General features: G+C 43.8%; 1 protein-coding gene and 1 long non-coding RNA gene across 20 annotated transcripts in view; one reads left to right on the top strand and one right to left on the bottom strand.

Annotated features, from left to right (window-relative positions):
- The window catches only part of POU2F2 (POU class 2 homeobox 2), a 330,684-nt gene extending 313,985 nt beyond the window's left edge, over positions 1-16,699 (top strand). For 15 of the 19 annotated variants that reach the window (XM_068241474.1, XM_068241471.1, XM_068241469.1 and 12 more), the window contains one exon: positions 1,839-3,548. In XM_068241474.1, the coding sequence (XP_068097575.1) occupies positions 1,839-2,125 (287 nt within the window). In that variant the 3' untranslated portion in view covers positions 2,126-3,548. Of the gene's footprint in view, positions 1-1,838; positions 3,549-16,616 lie in introns of those variants that run through there. The other 4 variants (XR_011022197.1, XR_011022196.1, XM_068241483.1 and 1 more) reach the window with 2 other exon arrangements.
- Positions 1-27,523, bottom strand: part of LOC137521770 (uncharacterized) — a 193,550-nt gene that overhangs the window by 52,273 nt on the left and 113,754 nt on the right. Inside the window, exon 2 of the long non-coding RNA XR_011022198.1 lies at positions 20,002-20,142. This is a non-coding gene — a long non-coding RNA (uncharacterized lncRNA). The remainder of the gene's footprint in view (positions 1-20,001; positions 20,143-27,523) is intronic.

Raw genomic sequence — 27,523 nt, 5'->3', positions numbered from 1 at the left:
TGGCATCACAGCACCCAATATGCCCACATAGGGGCACCATAGCATACCTCCCATTGCTGTGTGCTGTGGTGCCGTGGTGCCATGCTGGGTGCTATGGTGCCTTTTTATAGGGCATACTGGGTGCTGTGTAGTGCCATGATGGGTGCTGTGGGGCATGCTGGGTACTGTGGGATGCCATGCTGGGTGCTGTGGTGCCTCTATTCTGCCTGGGGGACATCAGGAGTGCCCTAGAATAGATCCAGAGCATGTGCCACTGATCTTTGGGGCTAGCAATGCCTCTGGTGTCACACACCACTAAAGTGCTACAATTTAAAGTCAAGCTTCTAGCCTAGCCTGGGGAAAAAAGATTTCACAGCTATTTTCTGTAAAGTCTGTACAGTCACAGCCAAACACTGCTGTTCCAAGAATTATGGGAGATGTAGTCCAGGTAGAGCTCTAGTTGTGAAAGCTGATTATCATTTTTATCAATCACGTAAATGTTGTATAGAGTATCAAACACAACAGTGCTAATCACCTTATATTGTCGTATCTTTGTTGTATTCACTCAGTACACTAGTGCTTGTCTTTCATTTCTTTCTGGAGTATTCTATAAAAGTTGTACATTTTATTCTGATTATTTCCTTTTTTGGAGAGGGCATAATGATAAAAAATTCCATCATCTGCATACATTACAGCTATTATGATAAAACATGGAATACTTTTTGGTAATACTCATTTAAAGGACTTGCAAGGCAAAATAGTAAATTTAGTTGTACTTACCTGGGGCTTCTTCCAGCCCCTAGATGTCATTTGGGTCCCTCCCCCCAGCTCCGGTCCTCCCCGGTGTCCCGCTGGCTGCCTCTAAGGTTCGCCGACCCGTTGATGTCTTCTGCGCATCCGTGCGCCCATGTCATTGGGAGAGTACTGCGTGCGCAGGCACAGTACATGCCCGGTGACATTGGACACGTACTTGTGCAGGACGGGCACGTGCCCACGCAGGGAGGGAGCCAAATGACATCTAGGGGCTGGAAGAAGCCCCATGTAATTAAAACTAGATTTAATATTTCACCTTGTGAGTCTTTGGGGAGAGATTTAGCAATTCTGTAGTACAGCACACATCAGAAAATTACAGATGAAACTTGAAAAGTTAGAATATCGTCCATTTATTTCAGTAACTTAAAAGGTGAAACTAATATATGAAATGGACTCATTACATGCAAAGCGATATATGTCAAGCCGTTATTTGTTATAGCTTTGATGCTTATGGATTGCAGCTTAGGAAAACCCCAAAATTAAAATCTCAGACCGTTAGACTATTGTAAAAAGGTTCAATATTCTAGACTCAAAGTGTCAGACTCTAATTGGCTAATTCATCCAAAATCCCTGCAAAGGGTTGCTATTGCATATATATTAATTTCACCTTTTAAGTTGACTTACTGAAATTATTTTTGCACCATATTCGAATTTTTAGTTTCACCTGCAGGAGCAGATTGTAACATAAGGTTGATTAGTTCATTCTCCTCCTTTGCCCTCACTGCACCAACATTTAGCAATTGCCCTAGATTCCTGTCCTGTTTCTGACGGTTTGCTTTTCTGATGCTGGGGATTAAGGTAAAGCGCACAGTAAAGAAATAAACTTGCAAAAAGTTTAATGTGCACATAGCAGCTGGATTTTCACTAGAAAAGCCCCCCATTGCAATACAACCTTGCTTGATAATTCCTTCCCACCTCCATGAGCTTTTTTAAGCCTTGATTGCACATATTATTTTGTAAACCGCTTTAATAGAATACTCCAATCTTTTGTGTACACCATGTCCTGTTCTTCTACCCTAATTGTCTTTTGTCCTCTTGCTTTGTAGCTCTGGCCAGTGGTGGCTCTCTGCCAATATCCAGTCTTGATGCCAGCGGTAACCTCATCCTTGCCAGCGGTTCCAGCATTTCCAACTCCTCTAGCCTGGTGAGCTCTCCACTCTTCCTGAACCCTGGAGGTCTCCCTCTCATTAGCTCTGGTCTTGGACGCATTGCATCTGCTGGTGGCACCCCAAGTCTCTCCCCGGCCTCCTCCACCGCCTCCTCCGGAGATGCTGCCATGCCCTCCTTCCAGCACAGCCCAGGAGGCTCCCAGCACAGTGGGGAAAGTGATTGAGAGGGAAACCCTCTCTCCCCCTTCAACCTCCACCAGCACCCATGTTGAGCCTGCACCTAGCCTAGAGGCTCTTGGATACTATAGGGGGTTAGAGGCACAAGCGTGTTTCAGAAGGCAATGCCTCTCTCCCCCTGATTCCTCCCAGCAAAGAAGTGAAATGCGTGGAGGGGGGGATTGGAACCAAAAAGAAGAACCAAAAAAGAAACAACAAAAACCTAAACCAAATAAGAACCAAAACCCAAACCTCGGAAATACTTCAGAGAAACCAAAAATATGCTGCACCCCTAGTGGGGTGTACAGAGCTCCCCAACCAAAGGAATACCCAAAGACTAAACCCCTCTGCTCTATCTTGTTTGTCATGTTGAGCTTTGTGCCATTTTTTTAGTTACAGATGAGTATGAGCTAAGAATGGGGGCAGGGAGAACCTCCGTCTGCCTTCCTCCTCCTCACGTTCTGCATTCTCCTATTACAGGCAATGAATGTTATGTATTTCAGGAGGAGTGGCTGAGTCCTCAGCGGGAAAGTGTCCGCTCAGTGAGGTGGGTTGCATGGGCGACATATAGGGGTTGGGGTGCGATCACCTTACCCTATATGCACACCAGTGCCCCGTTTTCTACACCAAATACCAAAATGACAGCTTTATCCAAAGCCTAACATATCTTTAGAACCTCAGAGTAACTCTGTGTATATGTGTGATGTCCATAATTCAGAAATACACATGCAGATTTATTTATAGATTTTTATGTTTAGCCAGCACTAAAGCCCCTACCCTTAAACTTCCTTTTTACAGTGTGTTAATTTATAAGAAGAAAAAAAACTTCCCTATCCTAAACTTATCTTTACCAGCAAATATTTTTTTATTTCTGTTGCAGAAAACAAGGGGTCGGTTTATATAAAAAAAAATTGCCACATTCCGATGGCAGCGTATGCTGAAGTTTTACACAGCTTAACAGCAATTTTTTATTCATGGTGAAAATGAAACTAATTGGATGGGTGCTCAGCAAATTAGGGTCAAATCTATCACAAATTTGGACTGCTACAATTTCTGAAAAAAAAGGTCTTCCTACGATTTTTATTAGTGAAGTTCAGAACAGAAGTTGGGAAGATTCATTAGGCCAATTGTTAAATGTCTGTAACATCCACTGCTTTATAAATTCTGTACATTTTTCAAAATTGCACGTTGCAAGTAGTGATGTGAAGCCAATTTTATATAATGAATGCATTATAAATAAGGGCATTTGTGCAGAACGTCAGAGGTGAATGGTGAACAGTTTCATTTTTCACCCTTTTATAAACTGGCCCCTAAATAATTTTCTGCTTGTAATTGATTTTTTTTATATACACATATTAGTTGTCCCTTTTTCCAATCTCTGCCATTTTGATTTGAAAAGGAAAAAAAAAGTTGTTTTTTTTATTTTAAAGTACTACCTATTATTTTTGTATTCAACCCCTCTCAACAAATTTGTTTAGTTAATTTTCTATTTATATAAATATATATATGAACTCTGTGCACAATGGCATTTCAGGCTTGATGTATTCTAGCTGCGTTGCTTTATTGCCCCTATCTTTTTTTTTTCTCCATAATTTCTATTTATTTATTTATGATGCTGCCAAGTGTTTGGTTTTATTTTTTTGCCTTTGTCTCATGGGATAAATATCCAGGATCACATTTCCGCGGATGGACGAAAAAACAAAAAATGAAATACCAAAAAAAAAACAAACATACAAAGCAAACCAAAAATGAAACTAAAACACAAAACAAAATACCAAAAACCAACCAAACAAGAACTTGATCTTTGCTAACGCTGTGCCAAAGTACAGACTCTTGAGTGTTGGCAGAGTGAGGATGTATACCAAGAAATAGTGTTACCAAAAATTTTACGTTCCCCCTTCTTCTGTGCCCTGACACCCGTGGATGATGATAAAATGGGGGTTAAAGGGTGAGGGCTGCAGGGGTGTGTCTTTCTCTGTCTTATATACCTCATCTGAAGAAGCCGATCTTACTGAAATGAAACTCAAGGAGGGAATGTTATTGAAACCAAAAAAAAAAAATTAATAAAAAAAAAAAACTTACATTTTGGTGAGGTGCGAGGAGGCTAGATTGTCCCTCCTGCATCCACATTAACAAAAGCTTTAACGGCCTCTTTGAAGACTTCTCATGTTATTTTTCCATTTTATTTTTATTTGTGAGTTTTTCAAAGAACGTTCTTTTCTTGTTTTCCTCTGTGCCAAAGTGTTTTTGAAAAAAAAAAACTATAAACTTATCGAACCTTCAGAGAAAGCGCCATGTAAGAGGGGGAACAAACCGTATACCAAAAAATTTCCACAAGAGGTGTGGAGGACTTATCAGAAAGATGGATTAAGAAAAAAAAAAAGAGGAACCAAACAAGACCAAAAAAAAAAAAAAAATACTCTTGTTTTTCATATTTCTTTTCTTTGTTTTTACTTTTTTTAGCTTTCTTTTTTTTTATTTGACGTTTATGTTGAAAGGTGAACTTTGAACTTTCTCAAAGGGACATGGGCCTCATTATAGCTTTAGCTTTAGATGTGATGGAAAAAAGTTAAGAAGTGTAATCGGGGGTTAAAAGAAAGATGATACTGTGAAAAGGGGATGCTTACCAAATTCTCTTGTGTGGCCCGTTTGCTGCTGAGGAAGATTGCCTTGAAATGTCTTGCAGAATCTCTTGCAGTTAAAGGGTTAACAACTTTTTCTTCTTTCTATTTTGTTACTTAACTATTTCAGCTGTTGAGAAGACGGGCAATAGGAATGGTACTAATGCGGTAAACCAACCAAAAAACAAAAAACAAAATGATTGTATACTGGCTTAGTTTTTTTGTCTACAATCTGTCTGTGGCAGCAATGGGTTTGAATATTCTGTGGATGTCTTGTTAATACTAAGCCTCTGTCTAATGCTCCAAACTCCAGTGTAAACTATTATTGCTTTCTTATAGCCACACGATGGATACTTACACTTAAAGCAACAATGAAGCGAAAATAAACTCATGAGATAATGAATTGTATGTGTAGTACGGATAATTCATAGAACATTAGTAGCAAAGAAAAGTCCCATATTTTTATTTTCAGTTTATATAGCTTTATTTATAAAATGTTATCATTCAGTCATATTTGCAGTTTACAAACCACAGTCTGTAAAACAGAGCAGAGCTAAATACCCTTTGAACTTTCCTGCGATAAAACCTTATCTCAAGCTGTCTGTTTCTTGGATGTTTAAGCTATTCAAAAGACAGGACTGAGTAGCTCAGAGAAGCTCGTTTGCATAGATAACAACTCAAGTGTTTTAACTCTTCCTGTACTGGAAAACAACATGAGACTTTTATTTGCTGCTAATGTTCTATTTTTTAGCTGTACTACACATACCATTTATTATCTCATACGTTTATTTTCGCTTCAGATTTCCTTTAAAGGGCCAGTCAACTTTGCAGGGGCAGGCCAGGTTGAAGAAAATGTTATATTTATAGGTAGAGTCTGATGGGGCTAAATTACCCCACTGGCTTCTTGGATCTCTCTGGGACACCATACATATATCCTTTCCACAATAGTCTCTGGCCTCTGTTCCAGCCCACTTCTGAGTTTTCGATGATTGTGTCTACATTTCTGCCACTCTTGTTGCATTGGCTTTTATATGAGTTAAATTGAACATCTAACAGGGAAAATGAGATCTCTCTAATCCAAAGAAGAAAAAAAACCCATAACAAACCGGCAGAGAGATAAATATACCTGTTGGGTGCTTTAATATGTCTAAAAACTGAAATATCGGTATTGCCTGAACCTACCCTTTAAAGCTTTAGCGAGCTTAAAACCGGGATTTGCTTCAGATAGAATTTGGCGACCTGAAATGAATTCCTTGGGGTCGCCACATGTGAGATCGTTTCACCAGCGCTCCATGCGTTATCCACCGATATCAAACAGGCTCAGACCTCCTGTATTCTATGTAATGGAAATAAATGGGATCTACAGAGTGAGACCCTCTGATAAAAGCGACTGTGTGGAGCTGAGATAATGTTCTGGTGATTTTTTTATTTTTTTTTCCCTTTTATTTCTTGACGTAAGAGTCACTGTGAAAATACCAGCTGCTTTCTTATGTGTAACTGCCTGAGTAATGTCATCCTTGACTGTTTTTTCTTATGTATCCTTGACACTTACAACCATGAAAGGATCTACCCGAGTAAAATTGTAAAGTTGAAGAGTCAGGCAACTGTAGCGGAATAAACGACGGTACTTCTATAGAAAGCTAGAAAAATGTCTGTGTAATGTAAAACCGACCACAGATGTTACAAGTGTTTGTTAAAACTCCCTTTTATTTTATTTTTTATTTTATTTTTTTAAATGTCACTAGACACAGCTTTAAAACGTACAGCGTACAAAGGTGGCACTAGGTATCACGTCACAAAACACAAAGATTGGCCCTAGTCTAGTTTAGGGGATCCAGCAGGAAACCTCCAAAGGGATCAGTTCTCCAATCACAGCACCCGCTACAGCACAACGGTGTTGTGATTGGCTGAATAGTGTGGACGTAGTTTACTACAACCTATCTGAAACCTAGCAGTTAGAGTGTGCTGTCCACCCAATCACGTTAGCGGAATTTCCTTGTGAGGTTTCCTGCTACCTCCCCTAAACTAGACTAGCACCCAAAGATTTTTTTTTCTGCACTAATATGTTAGTACTGATTGATTTTGCCACAGCAATTTTGACACTGAAAACGAACTCTATCTCTATTTTCCTAAGCCTTGCAACTAACCTTAACCTATTCATTGATAGACCAGAAGCATTGGGGTCATTTTGTAGGCTGAGGAAGGGACTTTATGATTAGTGAAGTCCTCCTTTTGACACAAACCTTACAGTGACACTGAACGCAGTGGGGTGACTCCTGGAGTCTTATAAATAAGTAAATGTTGTGTTACCTCTCACAGCACAATCTGTTTTGTTTCACATTTTGATATGTAGATACCACTATACTATGCAGGACTGTGAAATCTTCTGAAGGACCCAATAACACAACGCACCTCCTTAAAGTGGACCCAAATTAAAAATACAAGATTTCAGAAATAAAATCTATTTTCTAAATTATAATAATAAATAGCAGCCTTTTTTCAGCTGCATGATGACAAATATAAAATATTTTACATTTATTGGAGGAACCCCTCCCCTTCCTTTCATATTCCCGGGACAGAATCCAGCAAACTGGTGAAGTAGAAGGTGTCCAACAAAGGAGGAATTGCTAATGGCTTCCACCTGTATAACCCTAGTTATGTAAATACAAGGGTGAAAAGCATGCACTGAAATTCTCATAGGCTTGAGGGAGTGTTTAGCTTTGTTTGTGTCAAAGTGGTGCAACTAAATATTTTGAATTTAAAAAATGTTCGGTTTGGGCCCACTTTAACTTGTTCCAGGAACACCTTCTGCCCCTCTCTCTTCATATTGTTAATCTCAAATGCCCCATAGGCACTGAAACGGTGTTTGATGAGTGAAATCCTTGAATGAGGAAATTATGCAATTCACTTTCAGCTTCATCACATGATCCTCCCTGAAATATAGGATACACATGGACATGACATACAGCAGGGAGGAAGGGTGACATCAGTGCTTACACTTACAACACCATGATGTAATGGTGTCTCTAATCCCAATATGATCAGGAAGATTGCCATGTTTTGCAATTATAGAGATCAGTGAGATGTAAATTGAAAGTTGATGTAGGATTGTGCACATTTTTTTTGCTGCTTGAAATTGAACCAATCAGATTTCGCTGAGATGGAATTCGATTGGTCCATTTTCGACGTGCATAAATTAACATATTTGCATAATCCTGCATAAGTTTGCATCTCATTGACCATCCCTAGTTAAAGTGGACATAAACTCTTACACGGCAGACAAGGAAAACACATATATTTGCTGAGAAATTGACTTTTTGTGTGTTTTAGAGAGATGAGCATGTGTAATTGGCTGATATCGGCAAGTAATCAGTGAGTGTAAATCAGGGCTGTCAGCTGTGTTGGAACTGTGCAGAGGTGTGCTGTTCCTCTGTGTTAATATGTAAATACTGGAGGTTAACCCTTTCTGTGCTCCCAGGAATGTCCAGGAAGTAAACCCTACAGGTTTATTGTAGGCGTTTTACAAGTTGTAACAAAGAAATGTTTTTCTTTAAAGGTTATTATGCTGTTGCTTGTCTTGTAGAGCAAAGAGGAAGTTTAGAGTTTAGGTCCACTTTAACACCACCATCCCTAGTCCCTTCCTGAATGTACAGCACATGGTACCCACCCCTTCTTGTGGCTATATGGAAGGGGACACAATAGTGAATAAGCTAAAGACAAACTGTATAGCCTTCGTAAGGGCAGGTTTACTGTGAACGTTGCCAGGTAGATTCTGTGCTGCTTTCAGTGTTATAGCAATTCATTCAGCAGTGCTTTGTAGTCTGCAAGGGATGGGGATGCCATTAAATTGTAAGGGCACCACACCTGGGTGTCTGATGAACTGGCACAGCTTATTCACTGTAAACCAGCCCTTAACCAGGCACAGTGTGCCTTCCATAACTGTATGATGAGGCGGTAAACCTGTTTCTGCTATGTAGTCAATTCATGTCCTATTACAACTTGTTACAGTCTGTGGTCGGTTACGTAAGGGAATGAGGTGATTAGAAATAATCAGATTGCTCTGGAGACACATTGATTGTACCTGTGAATGTCACAACTTAACAAAGCTTTAAAGAAAAAAAAAGTTTTGAGCTTCGCTCACAAGGGTATATTGACTGACATTTTCATTGTTAAGCCTTACCATTTACCGTTTTTTATATGCTCTTTATACCTGCAGTAGCACTGTCATAATCCAGTTTGGTAGTCATGATCCAGTCTGTTAGAAGCAGATGACTTTGGCTGAATAAATCATTTTGTCTTTGGGGTGGGTGTCAATAGATATTAAACTATACCCTTGAATGTTGTGTAATTAGAAGTTGCAGACTGTGAGCATGTCTATAAGACACAGTGACTTTGAATTAAAAAACGTGATGCAGTGATTCCAGCAACAAAGCACAGCTTTCATTAGGCAGGAAGCAGTTCATTGCTGCTGCTTGTTAATGAGGGTTTAAAGCCCAACTTTGAGCAGAAACATTTTCCTTAATCTGTTTTGGCATTCAGTAGCAGTTCTTACGTCCTGCACCGCAGACTGTCTGTGCTACAGGCTGCAATCTTCTCAAAGAGATTAAGTCCGTGCTCCGCCCTCTCGATGTCTGTGCAGCAGGATGATTGCAGCCCAAGCAGCAGCCACACCCTCAAAGTCTGAAACCCTAAGTTGACTCTGGTCATGTAATCAAAATGTCAAGTTAACATTTCTAATTGTAAAGCCCCATTTTGCATAAAAATTATGACATCTGATCATTTTAACTCTTATGTGGTCAGAACTGCAGGGACTATATTACACCATCTTGTGTTTGCCGTTAGTGGGATGGTTGTATAATCCTTTTGGGAGCTGGGTTCTCTCCGCAGTGATGCTGTAAGGGGAAATGACAGCTACACAGACTTGGAAAGCTGTTTTTATTTATTTTATTGGTAGGGGACATGACTGTTACAAAGATGGACACCCCAAAATATAATACATGTTTGTCTTAAAGTTGACCTGTAGACTCTTTAATTGAAATTTCAGGGACTGTAAAGCTTTTTCTTAGCAGTCCTACTATCCTTAACTCATCACCCAGGAACCTTCTCCACCCCTCTCCCACCACCTCCTAACTTGTATTTCCACTCCCAAGCGCCTCCACAAACTGCTGCGCGTGCACAAGCAAACAGACACACACATATAGTAGAAAACAAAGCAAGCGCTCACCAATATGGGCTGCAACTGAATGACTCATAACCTCATATGCACCGCTTAAATAGCTCAAATACACACTCAGCAATCAGACAGATGCAAAACATATGCAAAACTAAACTAAATACTTACCATGCAAAACAGGATAGCACAATGGGTGCTGCTAGCCTGGTAGTTACAGAACTGTGGAAACAAAATATAGGTAGAAGGCTGCGCATCCCTGACCCAATACTGTACAATTGAATGGTTAATCGCTGTGGCGCACACCGCCCCCCCTGGACTAAAATGTACGCCCGCATCCAAACAATGCAATACTGGTTTATGGAGAAATTTTAGCTTCCATCATAGTTTTGCATGCAAAAATATAATATACTGGACATCTGCACCAACGTTGAGGTAAATCTCCAGAGCAGATGTCCTAATTGTAGACACACACATATACTGCCACTGTAGTATGCACCTGTAGGCCCACTTTAAAATGTAAAAAAAAAATATTTCAGGAAATGTGCAGGGCAAATGACATGGTCCTTGGGCATGACGGGATGTAGGTCTCCTCCAAGCAGCCCACCCCCCACCTCTCAATTTTCTTCTGATTTACTAAGGTACCTCCAGCAGTGATATCAGGTACAGATATCAGATGCACAGCCTATTGAAATCAATAGGCTGCACCCGAATATCATGTAGGGAAAAGTTATTTTGGTGTGTGTATGGATAGACATTTTTTTACAGTAGTTTTTTATTATTCTTTTGAAGGATTAGGTTTTGAGGAAATGATATTATCCTTTAACAGGGCATACTGACTCTTCCAGACTTTTTACGTAAGAACACATTCTGTCACTCGATGAAAAAATTCACACGAGAGCTTTTTAGGGGTAACATTAAAGCAAACCCGAGCCCAAGATCGGGTTTGCTATTAAATATATTACCTTTAAAAGAGGGAAGTCTCAGGATCCTATTGAGGTTTCCCTCGTTTGGCAGCAGCCCCCCAATACTGAGCGTGGCCCTCCGTTGCTGAGCGTGGCTCCTCTCCACATCGGGGCCATGCACAGCTCTTCTCCTTGCAGTGATGGCCGTGCAAGAGACAGGCGAGCATGGCCGCACATGTGCAGTAAAATGGAGCCCGCGGCCCCATACTACTGCGCATTTGCAGACAGGCTTGAGCGTCAACATCGCCAATCTACGGGTTCGGAGGGGGGCGTGTTCAGTGATGGGGGACATCAGAGCACGGAGGGAAGCCTCAATAGGACCCTGAGGCTTCTCTCTCTTTAAGTAAGTATCTACATTTGTACCTGAGCTTCGGCTGGGGTACACTTTAAAGGGGAAGCGGGCATAAGTGTGGTATGATGATACTTAAGGTAAATATTGAATCCAGTTTGTCCTCTACTAACAGTATTTATTACCCTCAAAGTAAATATTTTACTATACTAAAGAGGGCCAATAGGATGCAATGAATTCCAGCTTGCATGCTAATGCTATGTAAATTGTGTATGACTTCGGAGTGGGCCAATCAGAATTGGCAGGAAGTGCATCTGATTGCCCCAGTACCAAGCTGCATACGATTTGCATGACATTTACACGCAAGTTAGAATTATTTTCATCTCATTGACCATATTTATTCTGCACAGACTGAAAACGATCAAATCTTCCATATTGGCCTCAGTTCACTGAGTGGTAATGCAGAAAACAGCTGATTTTTACTGATCACCTTCCCAAATTCCAATTCACTAAACCTATTACCGCCCTGAAAGAAATTACCAACTTGTGAGGTAATTACCGACTTGTGCGGCAAATGCCTCAAGTAATTGCAGTTCCCAAAGATTAAAGCATTTGGTAAATCCAAGTAAAAGTGATCAGTATTTATCTTCAGCTCTGACCAGGCGATAACTCAATATCCATGCGGTTAAAGTTGACAGATGTAGCAGACAGCCAATAGGTAGAGCCACACAGCCCTGCTTCTCACCCCATTTGATCCGATACACTGGCAGGCAGGACTTCAGAATGACAGAGCAGGAAAATGAGGCCTTTAAAAACAGCTTTTCTGTATCCTTTTAGGTGTGCATATCTGTATACTGAATCACAGAAGAGCTTTCTAGTTAACATAGATGCACATCTAAGGGGATACATTGGACAGAAAAAGGAACTGGCTCATGCACATGGGAAGACGACCTGTTACACAGCTGGTGATACTTACAGAGCAGGGCTTAGTGAATTGCAGCATGCTTAATTTAATATATTACCGAACTTCTACTGCATGCGGAAAATCTTAATGAATTTGGGGGGGGGGGGGGGGGTGTAAAATACTGAATGCAGTATATTTTACCGACCTAAATTATTTTACCAAACTGCCCTTTGTGAATTGAGGCCATTGTGTTGTGAATAATGATGACCAACAGTGCAAGGCCTGGTACCCACCAGCAGCCTTTTCTAAGCACTTGTGATTTGAAAAGCTCTTGCTAACGTAAAGCTGTGTGTGTGATCCCTTTTGAGGGATGTGATATATATATATATATATAATTTTTTTTATTCCCGCACCATAGCATTACATTAGCAAGAGCTTTTCAAACCACAGTCGCTTAGAAAAGTGCTGCCAGTGGGTGCCAGGCCTTGTAGTTGTTCTGTTCTCTGTGCCCTCGTACTGTGGGCGTATGTCAGTTCATTCATTTTGGAATTCTCTAATGTTGAAATCAGGATTAAAGTTTTGTTCAATACAAGACAAACTGGACTTAATAATATCAAGTCCAGAATGTGTTGTCATACTATGAAAGTTTGGAAGTTGAGTCAACATGTCCATAATCTGCTGGGCCATTTATTATATCTCTGTTGGAGATGCCTTAGTAAGTCAGGCTTCTGTTATGATCTGCTTAGATGAAGAGCTTGGTGAGATTCGGACACTGCACACCTCGTAAAACTGGCCATGCATGGGTTTATATCCGAGTTATGAGATCAGTGTTGCCAACACTTTACAAACAGTACATAGCCCTAATGGCCCATACTCACGGGCAGCAAAAGTGGCCTGTCGCCAGCACACGTGAGCGTGTGGGCGACAGGCCGGCGACAACTCCTCGCCAGGTCCCTCCGCGTACACACGCGGAAGAGGGACCAGCGGCGCGACGGAAGGTGTCACCGACATTCCTCCTCCCTCCGCCGGAAGCTCCGCATACCTCAATGGAGGTTGCTGTCGCTAGTCCGCGGACTAGCGACAGGTGCGGCGGCGACTGTCGCCAGGCGATTGAAACTTTCAATCGCCTGGCGACATCAGCGACGGGCGACAGTTCGGGGTGCGCGCCCGTGCGACGGCCCATACTCACGGGCGACCTGTCGCCGCAACACGTGTTGTAGCCCGTGAGTATGGGCCCTAAGCCTGTACTTTATCTACTGCATAAAACAGCCTTCAAGCAACTGTCCAAAACTGATATACCAGTTATAGGCCATTAGGTATTTCACCAACATATGTGCAGATGTAGAACTTAATATAAAAATGCATAGAACGTTACAGTCTTGACATCAGAAAGAGGAAAGTACTACAAAACTGCCAAGCCAATCATGTAGTATTGGGTGTTTTGGTTATTTATGGCAATATACTGTGTGCAGTATATTGCATAATGCTTCTACTCCACTCCACATATTTTGGGCCTGTCCCCACCCAGTTCTGACATGCGCCTTGCGAGGCACAATACCGGCACAGCTGCGATGCGAGACTCAAACTTTGAGCATGTAAAGGATAGCTGCAGTGTACAAAAACCCAGCCCCACTGAAACCCAGAGTCACACTTTTTAATACATAAATTTCGGGGGGGGGGGGGGGGGGGAGCCCTGTTTTTAAGACTAAAATAGAGTACTAGGAGATGTAAAGCAAACCTGAAGTGAAAATAAATTGATGAAACAAACAAGTGTATCTATCAATCTAATCCTAGGTGGAATTTTCTGGAATCACATTGCCATGTTTTGGTTTTAAAGGATAAAAAATCTAGGTCTGAACTTTTGATTGTCTCAGGTGAATGTCAGTATTTTTTAATGTGTATTCAGCATCCATAAAGATCAGTGATGACCTATTGAGCTTTTAATCTGTTCTGCACAGTCTCCGCCACACAGTTTTATCACCTTGTAATTATCATTGTGACTGTAGAACAGCTGTGACTTATAGCCCTGGTTTATTCATCCCTACAGTACAAAAAATGGACAAGCTCTAACTAGTACAGGTCCTACATGTGCTACAGTATATGTAGGATCAGTACTAGGTAGAGCTTACCCTCTTGATATAGTAAACCTCTGGATATACCGGTAATAACCTCAGTCCTCAGGTCCCAGCAAATGTGTCTGTATATACAATATATGACCAATTCTGATATAGTAAACGTCTGATATAGTAAACTACGTTTCCTGGTCCTTGGAGTTTACTATAAAGGGATTCTACATATACACCTTTATCTCATCATGTTACATGTCTCTTCAGGGTCACTGTTTTGTTGCTGACTGTGTCCTGGTTTCTATTCTTCTTAATTTTGGGCTACATTCACTAAACCGTGGTAAGCAAAATAACGTGGGTAAAGTAGTGCGTAATGCATTGCATGAAATGTATTGCATTATGCCCAGCTCCCCGAGCCATAAGACTTTTACATGCGTTATTCTGCTTAGCACAGTGTAGGGAATACACCCCTTTGTAACAGCCATGGTCGTTAGTAGAACTTCACAGGCATATATCAACCCTTTGTGTAACAGCAGCCATCTGTATTGTACATGTGCAAATCTGCAGCAGGGAAAAGGAAAGATGACCTTTTATAGGTACCAATGATCAGTCTCCCCCCTCCCCTCTATCACTCTATTTTCCCTTTCTCCACTCCCCCCCCCCCCCCCCCAATCTTTTATGCATGAGGCTCAGTTTTGTATGTTGCACTTGTGTCCATGCATAGAAGATTTTAAAGGAGTACTTCTATATAGTATTACTGTCTGCATTCTGCAGCTGCAAAAATGTTAATGTGCAACTTATAAATAGATCAAGTGATTGTAGCCACTATGGCCTGCAGCTGCCTGCCCACTTCTTTACATAAACTGCTCATGCCCACCATTGGAGGTGACTTCTGGTAGACAGGCTTTAGTACTGGGCTTCATGACTTTCAAGTCACAAAAGCCATCTACTAATAGCTGTCTCCTCTAGTGGGCATGAGGGTATACGGGACAGCTGGCAGCTCTAGCCCTCAGTCACAGACAATGTTAAATATCTCAAAAGAAAATGGCTACAGCATCCCTTTTGCAGCTTCAAAATTGCTTAAAGGACAACTATAACCTTTAAAAAAAAAGTGAAAACTTAGATACTCACCTAAAAAAGGGAGGGCTCTGGATCCATTAGAACCTTCTTGTTCCTCTGTGGGTCTCCACGTTCCATTGCCAAGCCCCTGTTTAAATCTCCCGCTGGGTGTGTTTTCGGGTCTCCCGAGTACTTCTGAAGACAAGCAGCTCAGTACTGTGCATGCGTGAGTCTGCGCTCATGTGTACACGGTAAGGAACTGCGCGTCCTCAGAAGTACTCAGAGACATGAAAATCAGAGTCCGGAAGGGGGGGGGGGATGGGGCGACAGTGGTGAAATGAGGGGACACAGAGGGGAACAGGAAGCCTCTAAGGGATCCAAAGCCTTCCCTCCTAACTTTTTTATACGGTTGTCCTTTAATTAAGATACTTTCTTTTAGTAAGTAAATGTATAAATATGACCTAATGGACGCTGCATACACTATCTTAAATAGATTATTACTGTAAAAGCTGTTTCCAGCTCTGCCTGTTTCCTGTTGCATTCCAGTATTGTGAAAGAAGAGGGAAGTAGTGAATTTACAGTAAAAGAATGACATGGCGTGCATATAAAATGAGAAATGTATGGATTTTGCAGATGGTTCATTAGGAGGCGATGTTTACCGAGATTTCGCAGACGGATTGAGGTGTTTGATTGTACCAAAGTCAACATATTAAATGTGATTACTTGCCAAATGAACTCTTTGATTTTCTGCTACTGCGGCCTGCAGCTCACTGCAAAAGCACTGCCTCGGTAGCAGAGACAAGCTCAAAGTGTACCTGTCGACCAAGCATCTTGAAAGTGGCCATTTTGTGAGCTGGTACAGCGGAGGAATGGCCGCTTCCAATCCATGTAAGCCCCAAGTACACTTTAATGGTGCTGTCTGCCTGTCCGTTTTTGTAAGAACAACTTCTCTTGACTGAATTTGAAAAAAATGAAAAAAAATCAAAAATTGTTTTGCTTTTTTTATTCTAAGTTTTAAAGACTTGATGTAAAACATTTTCTGTTCTTTGGGGGGTTAAATGAAAAAAAAGGCTTTTTTTAAAAAATTTTGTTTAAATAACCCAAGAGCTGCTTGCCATCGTGGCCCTGGCCGCCACCCCAAGGCAATCAGAGCAGCACCTGTTCCTCAGTGAATGTTCTAGCCCCTAAAGAAAGCAATGTGTATTGTATATTATGTGGTATTTGTCGTTGTTCTGTTATAAGTTAGGCCTCTACGGCCTACATTTGAAAAAGTTATTAAACATATCTTAAATCATGAAACGGGAGGTCGGTCTCCGGCCGTAAGCTGCTTCTTGAGTTGAGTCCTTTTATTGCGTGTGGTGAAATGGGAATGACTGGGGGGGATAAGCTCTGAAATATGGTAACTGTCTGACCTTGCTTCCTCAGAATTGCTAACACCAGTAACAAATGCCTAAATTTATCAAGACCTAAGAAAACTCACTCCCATAATCTCACCAATGACTTGCCGAGTGAAGGGAGATAGACACTTCAGAAGGAAGCAAAGCACAGAAGCCAAGGAACATTAAGATGAGGTGATAGTATATTACTGCATTCCTTGCAAGAAAATATCACACGTCGCATTAAAATCATATTTCTTTTGGAAACCATATTATTTCTAGCTTTTTATATAGTGCCAACATAATACACAGCACTTTACAGAATATAGCAAACAATTCACTCACAGTTCCTTAAAAGGGCTTACAAATCGATGTCACCTGGACCACAGTTTAAAGAGAACCCGGAACTGAAAATAAAAAGTCAAAATAACCATACACAGGTCATACTTACCTCCCATGTAGTCTACTCATCAATCTTTCTCCTCTCCTGCGTCCCATTTGTCCACTGTGATCAATGGAATTCGCCGTCCTCCATTTTGAAAATGGACATTACCCCATAACAGCTTCCTGGTCAGCACACAGTTAAACTGTAATATCACTCACTTGAGCCATAGGGAGACATGGACATTACCTTGCACATTCAGTTGTAGCTGACAGCTGCTGATCTATAACTGACAGCTACTGGTATATATCAGTTCTGACAAAATATTGTCAGAACTGAAAGGGATCACTATAAGAAGCAAATGGTGAGCTTCTGAGATGAACTGACGATGAGGTTAGTATGTAATTCATTTGCAGGTACATCATGGGCTTGATTCACAAAGCGGTGCTAACCTACTTAGCACGTCTAAAGTCTTTAGACATGCTAACCAGGGTGCTAAGTAAGTTAGCACCGGATTTCTCAATCAGATTGCGCACTAAGTTTGCACGCGCAAAGTTTTACGCGCACAAAGTCTTATGCGCGCTAAGTCCCATAGGCTTTAATGGGCACTTCGCGCGGAGCGCCCTGCGCTCTGTGCAGTGTGCGCGTAAAGTTTTATGCGCGAAAACTCGTTTAGACGTGCTGAGGGGGTTTTCACAGGCGTGCTAACAGTTAGCACCGCTTTGTGAATCAAGCCCCATGTGTTTATTTTATATCATGTTACTCTTTTCAGGTTCCCTTTAAGGCCAGGTTTCCACTTGTGCGATTTTCGTATTCTGTATTCAATTGTTTTTTTGTATATAATGCAAAAAAATCACAATATTTGAAATTTTTTTTTTTTACCAGAAAAATGGTCTTGTCATGTTGTTACTAGGCAGAACATGTAAGTTGGGGCTGTTGCGAAAAATCGCTTGTGAAAATTAGCATTAAAAAAACGCATTTGAAATACCATGCTTTTTTTTTTTCATTTGCAGAAAAATCGCACGCGATTTTCCTAATGTGAAAACGCAATGCTACAGTGGAAACGTGGCCTAAAAGGAAATCCAGTGCCATATAATAGAATGCAGTCAATTATTCAGGATACTTGTTTCATGTTATCCTGGTTTCAGCATCAAAGACACTTCCTATAGCTATATATTTCTGTATATTGGTATGTAACCCCACCCTGCCAGTGATGTGTAGACTGGGCTGTTTATTATGCAGCATTATGGGAAACTGGGTGTTCTTTCTGCTGGCTTCGGAAGACACCGTAAACACATTTGGTAGTGATGCACCTGCCAGCGGTAAAGCTGTGGCCACCTATGATAAAATTCAGAATGTAGATCAGGGAGAGGAAAAGATTATACAATGGACTAACACTGACTAAATCATTTACAGATAAATATTGGGAAAAGAAACAGTTTTTGTTCATTATGTTATATTCAGTAAAGTCCTCTTTATAGCCAGCCTGGGGGAAAGTCAGTTAATTTTCCAGTAACATTTAAAAAAAGTAACATTAAAATAGATATTTATAAGAAGTACCTTTCTCTCAGAGTAAAAGGGACTATAAAATAAGACTCTCCTATGTTGCTGTCCCTTTTAGTGGGTAGTAAAATCTGACAGGTTGTGGACTAGTCCATCTCCTCAAGGGGTATTTTCCGCATTTGCATTATTTTTTACAAAGCATATCCTGGAAAGGATGCCAGACGACCTCCTTACTTGCTTGAACGCTATTTTGGCAGTTAGACTGAGCAATTGCCATTCTGTAAGTGCTTTTGAAAATAAAGAAAACCCTGAGAACCCCCCATGAGGAGATGGGCTAAACCAAAACCTGTTGGATTTGTAAGGCCTACTGTGACAGTGAGAAAGGGGGGGGGGGAAAGTAATTTATAGAGCAATTTACTCTGGAATAAATGTACATTTTATACACGTTTAAACATTTTTAAATTTTACAATTTTTCGCAATAACGGCCCTTTCATGTGACACTGAAGCAAAAAAAGAAAAACTTGATATAATGAACTGCATGTGTAGTACGGATAATTACTAAAACATTAGCAGCAAAGAAGAGAGACTCATTTTTTAATTTTTAATGTACAACAAAGTTATCGGTATCCAGCACCGGCGGGGATCACTTGATCCCAGATACATGTTCTTGCCGGTTGTTCGAGCTTCCGGATGAAATGGCACAACAGACCCCCCCCCCCCGAAATACATATCAAGCATCCAGAGTCTCCCTCTATCTCCCCGCGGGCTCTGAGCGTCTTTCTGATTTCCACAGTGCAAGGAAGCCAGAGTGTCAGCTGACCCACATCAGGTCATGTGACACTCCGGCTTTCTTACACAGATGCCGGAAGCCGCTAAGAGCCCACGCAGAGAAAGGAGACTGCTAGCCATCTCTGGAGGCTCGGTAAGTATTTTGTGCACAATAACATGCCTCTGTGTCTCTCTATTACTGCCTCTAGCCCCCCCCCCCCTCCCCTGGGGCTTCCGTGCCCCCCTGAAAAAGCGCCAGACTAGCTTCTATTTACATGCATTTTGTCATTCAGTCAGCGCTACCCCGCCGCTGCCCTCCTACATGAGTTTCCTCCAGTCGGAAGCTAAGCCGCGACCCAGGAAATACCTCCCAGGTCGCAGCTTAGCTTACGTTTGGAGGAAGCTCGCAGAGGGGAGCGCTGACTGAATGACAAGATGCATGTAAATAGAAGGCTAGCGAGAAGCAGATTGTCGCTAGCCTGGCATTTTTTCAGGGGGCACAGCAGACCCTGGGGGAGTGGGGGGGGGGGGGTGACACAGAGGCATGTGATTGTGCACAAAACATGCCTCTGTGTCCTCTTAAGATTTATAATACCCGCCTCTGATTCTCTTTAAAGTCTTTGTTAGGAAATTGGTTCCACAAAAAAATAAGGATGCTTGGGGCTAATTTAGGCAGGTGGCTAGTCACTTGTTTTGCTTTTGAAAAATATTTACTTTTGGGGAAAAAAAAATGTCATAGCAATCTATAATCTATTTCTTCTGCATCGCCCATTGACTTACATGCACTCGGTCGCTTCGGAAATCCGACGGCAACACACTGTTGACTTTGCGGGCTGGGCGGCAGCAGATTGGAAGCTTCTGGCACAACGTGATGCGGTTAGTGTTTTAGGCCCCGGACACTTTCTTTGCTGTTGCGTTACCCTGCATGCAGAAAGAATAACGCAACATGTCTTAAAGTGAAAGGAGTCTACTGGCTGTATAGAGCATTGTGTTTAAGGGGTGAGACTCGAACTAAAGTAGAGACTAGCATGGAGGTTTCTGACAGTGTAATTAAAATCTAATTTTAAAAGCTAATACAGTACAAAAGCATTTGCATGATAAAAACAGCTAAACATATTTGCTCCAGTATGTAATTAAAACCACTTTATTTCAAAGTAAGAAGGTACAAAAGCATTAACATGATAAAAACAGATGAATGGATAGCAATATCCCACTGTTTTGAGTTATTCATTCCTTTTCAGTCATATATATGGCTGGCCCACCTATTAGGATGCAGCCGTGTTGAACCTGATGGGGAACTGAAACGCAGAGCCCGATTAAGACCAAGCCGGACCCTTGCTTGGATAAAAATAAAGGACATCTTACTTGTAACTCCACATGTGATACATATAAGTAAATGTATGTCCGTGTGGCTGGACCTGTGAGGGAAAGATATTTCAGAGAGTGAGAACGCATGTAGTCCAGTTATGCAAGCAGCCCATTGATGGTGTCCTGAACAAGTTAGTGGAAAGAGAAACCTGCTGGATCAGAAAACTGCAGACATTAGGTAGGGTAAGACTTAACTTGGACTACGATTTTAGTTTGTGATTTTGATCTTTATATGGGTTGGCTTGTTCAGGGCTGGTTCACACCGGAGGCTGGTGGCGGTTTGTCAAGCTGATCTTTAGCTTGTGTTTTGAACCCCCGGGGGGGATATGGAACCGTGAATGCAGTCAACGGTGACCACTACAAGTAATGTCCAAGACCAGATGACAGGATCTACTGCAATGTTTACACGAATGACGCCAACTGCTGTCACCAATGTTTAAAGAATGCTTCCATTTTGAATAGAACAGCAGTAGATTTATTTTAAAATAAGCTTTCATCGGCCAGTCCATGTGAATCAGCCATTACTTGTAGTAGGGGAGTGGTCTTGTTTTATTTGCCTTTGGTGTTGTCTTATTTTATTTTCCTCTTAGTCCTCCTTAGTTTAAGCTTTTTTTTTGCCTTATTGCTTTGAAATAAAGAGCTCTTAATTACCCAATGACCATGTACTTTGCTTTGTAGGTACTGAGGCTATGCGTCACATCATACAAAGATCTCCCTTGTGATTTTCCACTTTGAGGTTTTGATAATTAAAAGCGTCAACAAGTTTCAGGGGGCCAAATGCACATTGTAGAACCATAGCAAAGCTCCTTACAGTCTTACCATTTGTCCTTCATGGTGTTGAGTGAGCAGCACAAATAGCCTCTTCCACCTGAGATATTTTTTCCCAGAAAAAGTAGCTATTGGGGATGAGCAGGGAATTTGCTTAACATAAAAAAAAAAAAAAATCTCCATTACTCAAGAAGCAGAAGGGATGGCTACAGTGGCGTAGCTAAGGAGCTGTGGGCCCCGATGCAAGTTTTACATTGGGGCCCCCCAAGCACTCTATACATAACAATTGATAGGGCGCACCAAAACCTGCCAAGGACAACCACAGTGTCAGAGGTGCAAGAAGGGAATGGGGAGCAGTTTGTTAACGATTACCACTATTCAAATCAACTATAGAAGTGATTATTATGAGCACATGGCCAATAGAGAAGTAATACTGTGGTTGAGGGAGGTCCCCTCGGGGGTCCCAAGGGCCCCAATGCAGTCGCAACCTCTGCACCCCCTATTGCTATGCCCCTGGGTGGTTATCAAAGCTGCTAGCTTCCAAAGTAATAGCCAACAGGGATGCTCGGATACCCCTTTTTATTATTATTCAAGTTAGGTCGAATTCGAATAGTAAATTATTCGAGTTCGGTCAAATACTCGAGTCGAATATTTTTTACTATTTGATTCGACCTCGGAATTCGAGCTCACTATTCGAGTCGGTATTCGAGCTCATTATTCGAGCTGACTATTCGAATTGGCCTTAAATAGCTTCCAACACTTGTTTTGGGGGTGAATGATGCAAGAAACATCTTTTTTTTCCAAGTAACAGCAAGTGATTATGTGGGGATGTTCCTTTAAAAAAAAAAAGGTGGAAAGAGAAGTTGTGTCCAAAATTCTGTTCAGTACTGTATATACTTCTTCTTCTTCTTTATCTTCTATATCTTCTTCTTTTTCTTCTTCTTCTTCTATATCTTCTTCTTCTTCTTCATCTTCTTCTTCATCTTCTTCTTCTTCATCTTCTTCATCATCTTCTTCATCTTCATCTTCTTCATCTTCTTCTTCTTCTTTTTCATCTTCATCTTCTTCTTCTTTATCTTCTTCTTCTTTTTCATCTTCTTCTTCTTCTTTTTCTATATCTTCTTCTTCTTCATCTTCTTCTTCTTCTTTTTCTATTTCTTCTTCTATATCGTCTTCTTCTTCTTCACTTCTTTCTCTTCTATATTTTTTTTTTAAAGAAATGCAGCTATTTTTGAGCGTAATAAATAGCTGGTGGCGCATGGTGGAAGCGCCATTGTATGTGCTCCCTGGCAGTGGAAACACACAGACAGCAGGAGGTAAATTCAGCAGCAGCAGCAGGAGGAGGATGATTGTGTGGCAGCAGGCAGTCAATGAGGCAGGCAGCGAGACATAATAGGCTGTGGTACCTAGTGGTGGTACCAGGCCATAAATACACAGCATGAGGTTCCAGACAGCGGTCATGAAGCCCACATCGTGTCCAATACACAACTGGGACAACACAGTTTTCAACCCGGACACCTCTAAAAATAATATCACAAAGTATTAAAAAGTATATATATTTTTTTTTTTTTAAAGAAATGCAGCTATTTTTGAGCGTAATAAATATCTGGTGGCGCATGGTGGAAGCGCCATTGTATGTGCTCCCTGGCAGTGGAAACACACAGACAGCAGGAGGTTAATTCAGCAGCAGCAGCAGGAGGAGGATGATTGTGTGGCAGCAGGCAGTCAATGAGGCAGGCAGCGAGACATAATAGGCTGTGGTACCTAGCGGCGGTACCAGGCCGTAAATACACAGCATGAGGTTCCAGACAGCGGTCGTGCAGCCCACATCGTGTCCAATACACAACTGGGACAACACAGTTTTCAACCCGGACACCTCTAAAAATAATATCACAAAGTATTAAAAAGTATATATATATTTTTTTTTTAAAGAAATGCAGCTATTTTTGAGCGTAATAAATAGCTGGTGGCGCATGGTGGAAGCGCCATTGTATGTGCTCCCTGGCAGTGGAAACACACAGACAGCAGGAGGTAAATTCAGCAGCTGGAGGAGGATGATTGTGTGGCAGCAGGCAGTCAATGAGGCAGGCAGCGAGACATAATAGGCTGTGGTACCTAGCGGTGGTACCAGGCCGTAAATACACAGCATGAGGTTCCAGACAGCGGTTGTGAAGCTCACATCGTGTCCAATACACAACTGGGACAACACAGTTTTCAACCCGGGCACCTCAGAAGAATTAAACCTTTTTTTTTTTAATTGGTTTATTTTTTTTTTTTTAAGGCAAATTAAACAGATAGCTATTGTTGGACGTAATAGCTGGTGGCAGAGTGGCAGCAGAAGGTAAATCTGTGTACCCTGGCAGTGGGAAACACAGACAGACAGCAGCAGCAGGAGGAATGGAGGAGTAGTGTGAGTGTGGCAGCAGGTAGGCAGCGTGACATAATAGCCCTGGTACCTAGCGGTGATACCAGGGCTGTAAATAAACACAACAGGAGGTCCCAGACAGCGGTCGTGCAGCCCACATCGTGTCCAATACACAACTGGGACAACACAGTTTTCAACCCGGGCACCTCAGAAAAATTAAACCTTTTTTTTTTTTTTTATTGGTTTATTTTTTTTTTTTTAAGGCAAATTAAACAGATAGCTATTGTTGGACGTAATAGCTGGTGGCAGAGTGGCAGCAGAAGGTAAATCTGTGTACCCTGGCAGTGGGAAACACAGACAGACAGCAGAAGGGCAGTACACAGCAGCCCACTGTAGGTATAAAATGTGTGGCTACAGGCGACGTAATAGTCAAACTGAACCAGGCTGGCTTAGTGAGCAGGAGCCAGGAGGTGGTAAAGGGTGGTAAGGCATATTAACGATGGTTCCGGCAGCCAGTTCATGTCCCCCTCTCGACGACAACAGGGGCCAGGAACTCGCCTTCCACCCACGCCTGGTTCATCTTGAGAAACGTCAGTCTGTCCACAGACTTGTGAGACAGACGTGAGCGTTTCTCGGTGACCACGCCACCAGCTGCACTGAAGCAGCGCTCGGACAGCACGCTGGAAGGGGGACAGGACAGCACTTCCAAAGCGTACTGCGCCAGCTCGCTCCAGATCTCCAGGCGCTTGACCCAATACTCCATGGGATCAACAGGGGCATCGCTGTCAAGCCCGCTGTAGGACCCCATGTAGTCAGCTACCATGCGGGTCAGGCGCTGGCTGTGACCGGAGGAGGATGCTGCTGCATGCACCTCCTCTCTAGTCACTGCTGGAGCCTCTACAGTCCTGTAGAGCTCGTTGCTGAGAGACAGCAGGTCTGTGGGGCGCTTGCTGCTGGATGCAGGCACCTGCTGCTGCCTCTGTGCTGGCTGGATAGTGGGGGTGGAAGGCTGGGGGAAGGCTTCCTCCAAGCGCTCAACAAGGGCCTGCTGCAAGCTCCTTATTTGTTGCGCTGGGTCTCCTCCTGCAGGAGGCAGGAACTGGCTCAACTTCCCCTTGAGGCGCGGGTCCAACATCATGCTGATCCAGATTTCCTCCCTCTGCTTCATCTGGATCACCCTTGCGCTGGCACGTCAGCATGTGCGCTGCCATTGGGAAGAGGCGGGCCACGTGTGCTGGCACATCGACGGCAGTGCTGTCCTCATCCTCTCTCCACCCCCGCACCAACTCAGCTGCACTGTGCTGATCCCCCTCATCAGCAGCAAGGTCATGGACCTCCACCAAGTCCTCCTCCTCCTCCCCCTCAGAGGTGGACTGTGCAGCTGCATGCCGCTCCTGCTGGGCCAAGGCTGCCGCTCCCTGTTCCAGCAAAGCATCGAGGGCCCTGTTCAGCAGACAAACCAGGGGCACCCACTCGCACACCATAGCATGGTCCCTGCTCACCATGTTGGTGGCCTGCAGAAAGGGAGCCAGCACTAAGCACACCTGCTGCATGTGCCCCCAGTCGTCATCGGGGACAATGGACGGGATGTTGCTGGTCTTGTCCCTTTTCTGAGCGGCGGACACAGTGGCCAGGGCAAGGTACTGGTTGACAGCGTGCTTCTGTTCAACCAGACGCTCCAACATCGCCAGGGTGGAGTTCCAGCGAGTTGGAACGTCAAGGATCAGCCGATAGCGTGGCAGCTCCAGCTCCTTTTGCACGTCTTCCAGGCTTGCAGAGGCTGCAGGCGAACGCCGGAAGTGACGCACAACATTCCTTGCCGTTTCCAGCAGTTCGCCCATCCCCTGGTAGGTGCGCAAGAACTTCTGCACCACCAGGTTCAGCACGTGGGCAAGACAGGGGATGTGGGTCAGGTTTCCCCTGTCGATTGCGGCAACCAGATTGGCCCCATTGTCGGCCACCACCTATCCGACTCTGAGGCCTCTGGGGGTCAGCCAAATCCTCTCCTGCTCCTGGAGTTTGGCCAACACATGGGTTGCCGTCAGTTTGGTCTTCCCAAGGCTGACCAACTGCAGCAGCGCTTGGCAGTGGTGTGGCTTCACGCTGCTGCTGAGGCGGGGGGTTTGGCCAGGTGTGCCGGAGGATGGCAGAGGATTGGAGGAACCTGCTGTAGTTCCCCTGACCCTGCGGGGTGGCACCACCCACTGTGTTGCTGCTGCTGCTGTGCCCGCTGCTGCTCTTCCATCCTCACCCCCTTCCACCAAGCTGACCCAGTGGACAGTGAAGGACAGGTAGCAGCCTGTCCCGAAGCGGCTGCTCCAGGAGTCCATGGTGACGTGGACCCTTTCACCAACCGCGTGCTCCAGCCCTCGCTCCACATTGGCCATCACAAAGCGGTGCAGTGCAGGCATGACCTGGCGGGCGAAGAAGTGTCTGCTGGGGAGCTGCCAGTCTGGGGCTGCACAAGCAAGCAGCGCACGCATGTCGCTCCCCTCCTGCACGAGCGTGTACGGCAGGAGTTGGGAGCACATGGCCCGTGCCAGCAAGCCGTTCAGCTGCCGCACGCGACGGCTGCTGGGAGGCAGAGCCCTAACCACCCCCTGGAAGGACTCGCTCAAAAGGCTCTGGCGTCGCCTTTTGCTAGCACGGGAATCAGCGGAGACAGCAGAGGAGGCCACTGAGGACTGGCTGCCAGAACAGGCCTCAGTGTCGGCGGCAGGAGTTGCAGAGGGGGGAGGAGCAGTGCCTTTCCGCACTCCTGCTGGTGGTGCTGGAGGAGCAGGAGGGCGGGTGGCTGCTGTTGCTGCTGCTGCTGCTGCTGAAGGCTGTGCAGTGCTGGGTGTGGTGCCACTGCCAGCACCAGATGCCTTCAGCCTCTTGAACTCCTCATGCTGGTGGTAATGTTTAGCAGCAAGATGGTTGATAAGAGAGCTGGTGCTGAACTTTAAGGGGTGTGCACCTCTACTCAACTTCCGCTGACAGTGGTTGCAAGTGGCGTACTTGCTGTGAACTGTGGGCATGGTGAAAAATTGCCAGATTGGTGACGTGAAAAACCCCCTACGGACTGGAGCCGCTGCTGCCTGTCTCCCTGTGGTGGTTGGGGGGGGGGGGCTTGGGTGCGGCTGGTGGTGGTACTGGCAGATGCTGCTGCTGCTGAGCCTGAGACACCAGCAGGCTGTGGGACCTGCCTACTGCTGCCAATGCTTGCAATGATGCGCCTCCTTGCAAGGCCCACAAGCGCATCCTCCTCCTCCTCCTCCTCAGAGCTGCTGATGACATCCCCATGTGCTGGTGGTGGCACCCAGTCTTTGTCCGTCACCCTGTCATCATCATCATCATCATCCTCCCCCTCCTGAAACATGTCCTGCTGGGATGATGACCCCCCAAACTCCTCTCCTGATGCATGGACGGGCTGCTTGACTGTTGCCACAGTCTTGCTGTCCAATCCCTCCTCCCCCAAAGTGCCCATCAGCATCTCCTCCTCAAAATCGCCAACAACAGCAGACAATTCACTCATGATGCCTGGGGTCAAAAGACTGCTGAATGACAGGTCGCCAACTGACGGTGAACTGGCCTCCTCCCCAGGCTCTGCTGGGCGGCTGCTGCGAACAGGGGTGGTGGTGGTGGTGAGGGTGGAGGCCTCGGATGCAGAGCTGATGGCGGGCTGCTCATCCTCCATCATCAGTTGCACCACAGTGGCTGCATCCTTTTCCTCAATGGGACGTTTCCGACCCGGCTGGAGGAAAATAGGAGCAGGTACTACACGCTGCTGCTGCTGTGTCTCTGCAGCGTGAGTTGCAG

The sequence above is a fragment of the Hyperolius riggenbachi genome, chromosome 6 (assembly GCF_040937935.1).
Source record: "Hyperolius riggenbachi isolate aHypRig1 chromosome 6, aHypRig1.pri, whole genome shotgun sequence".
NCBI lineage: Eukaryota > Metazoa > Chordata > Amphibia > Anura > Hyperoliidae > Hyperolius > Hyperolius riggenbachi.
Note: the sequence above shows the minus strand (reverse complement) of the source record. Positions and strands in the feature narration are given on the sequence as shown.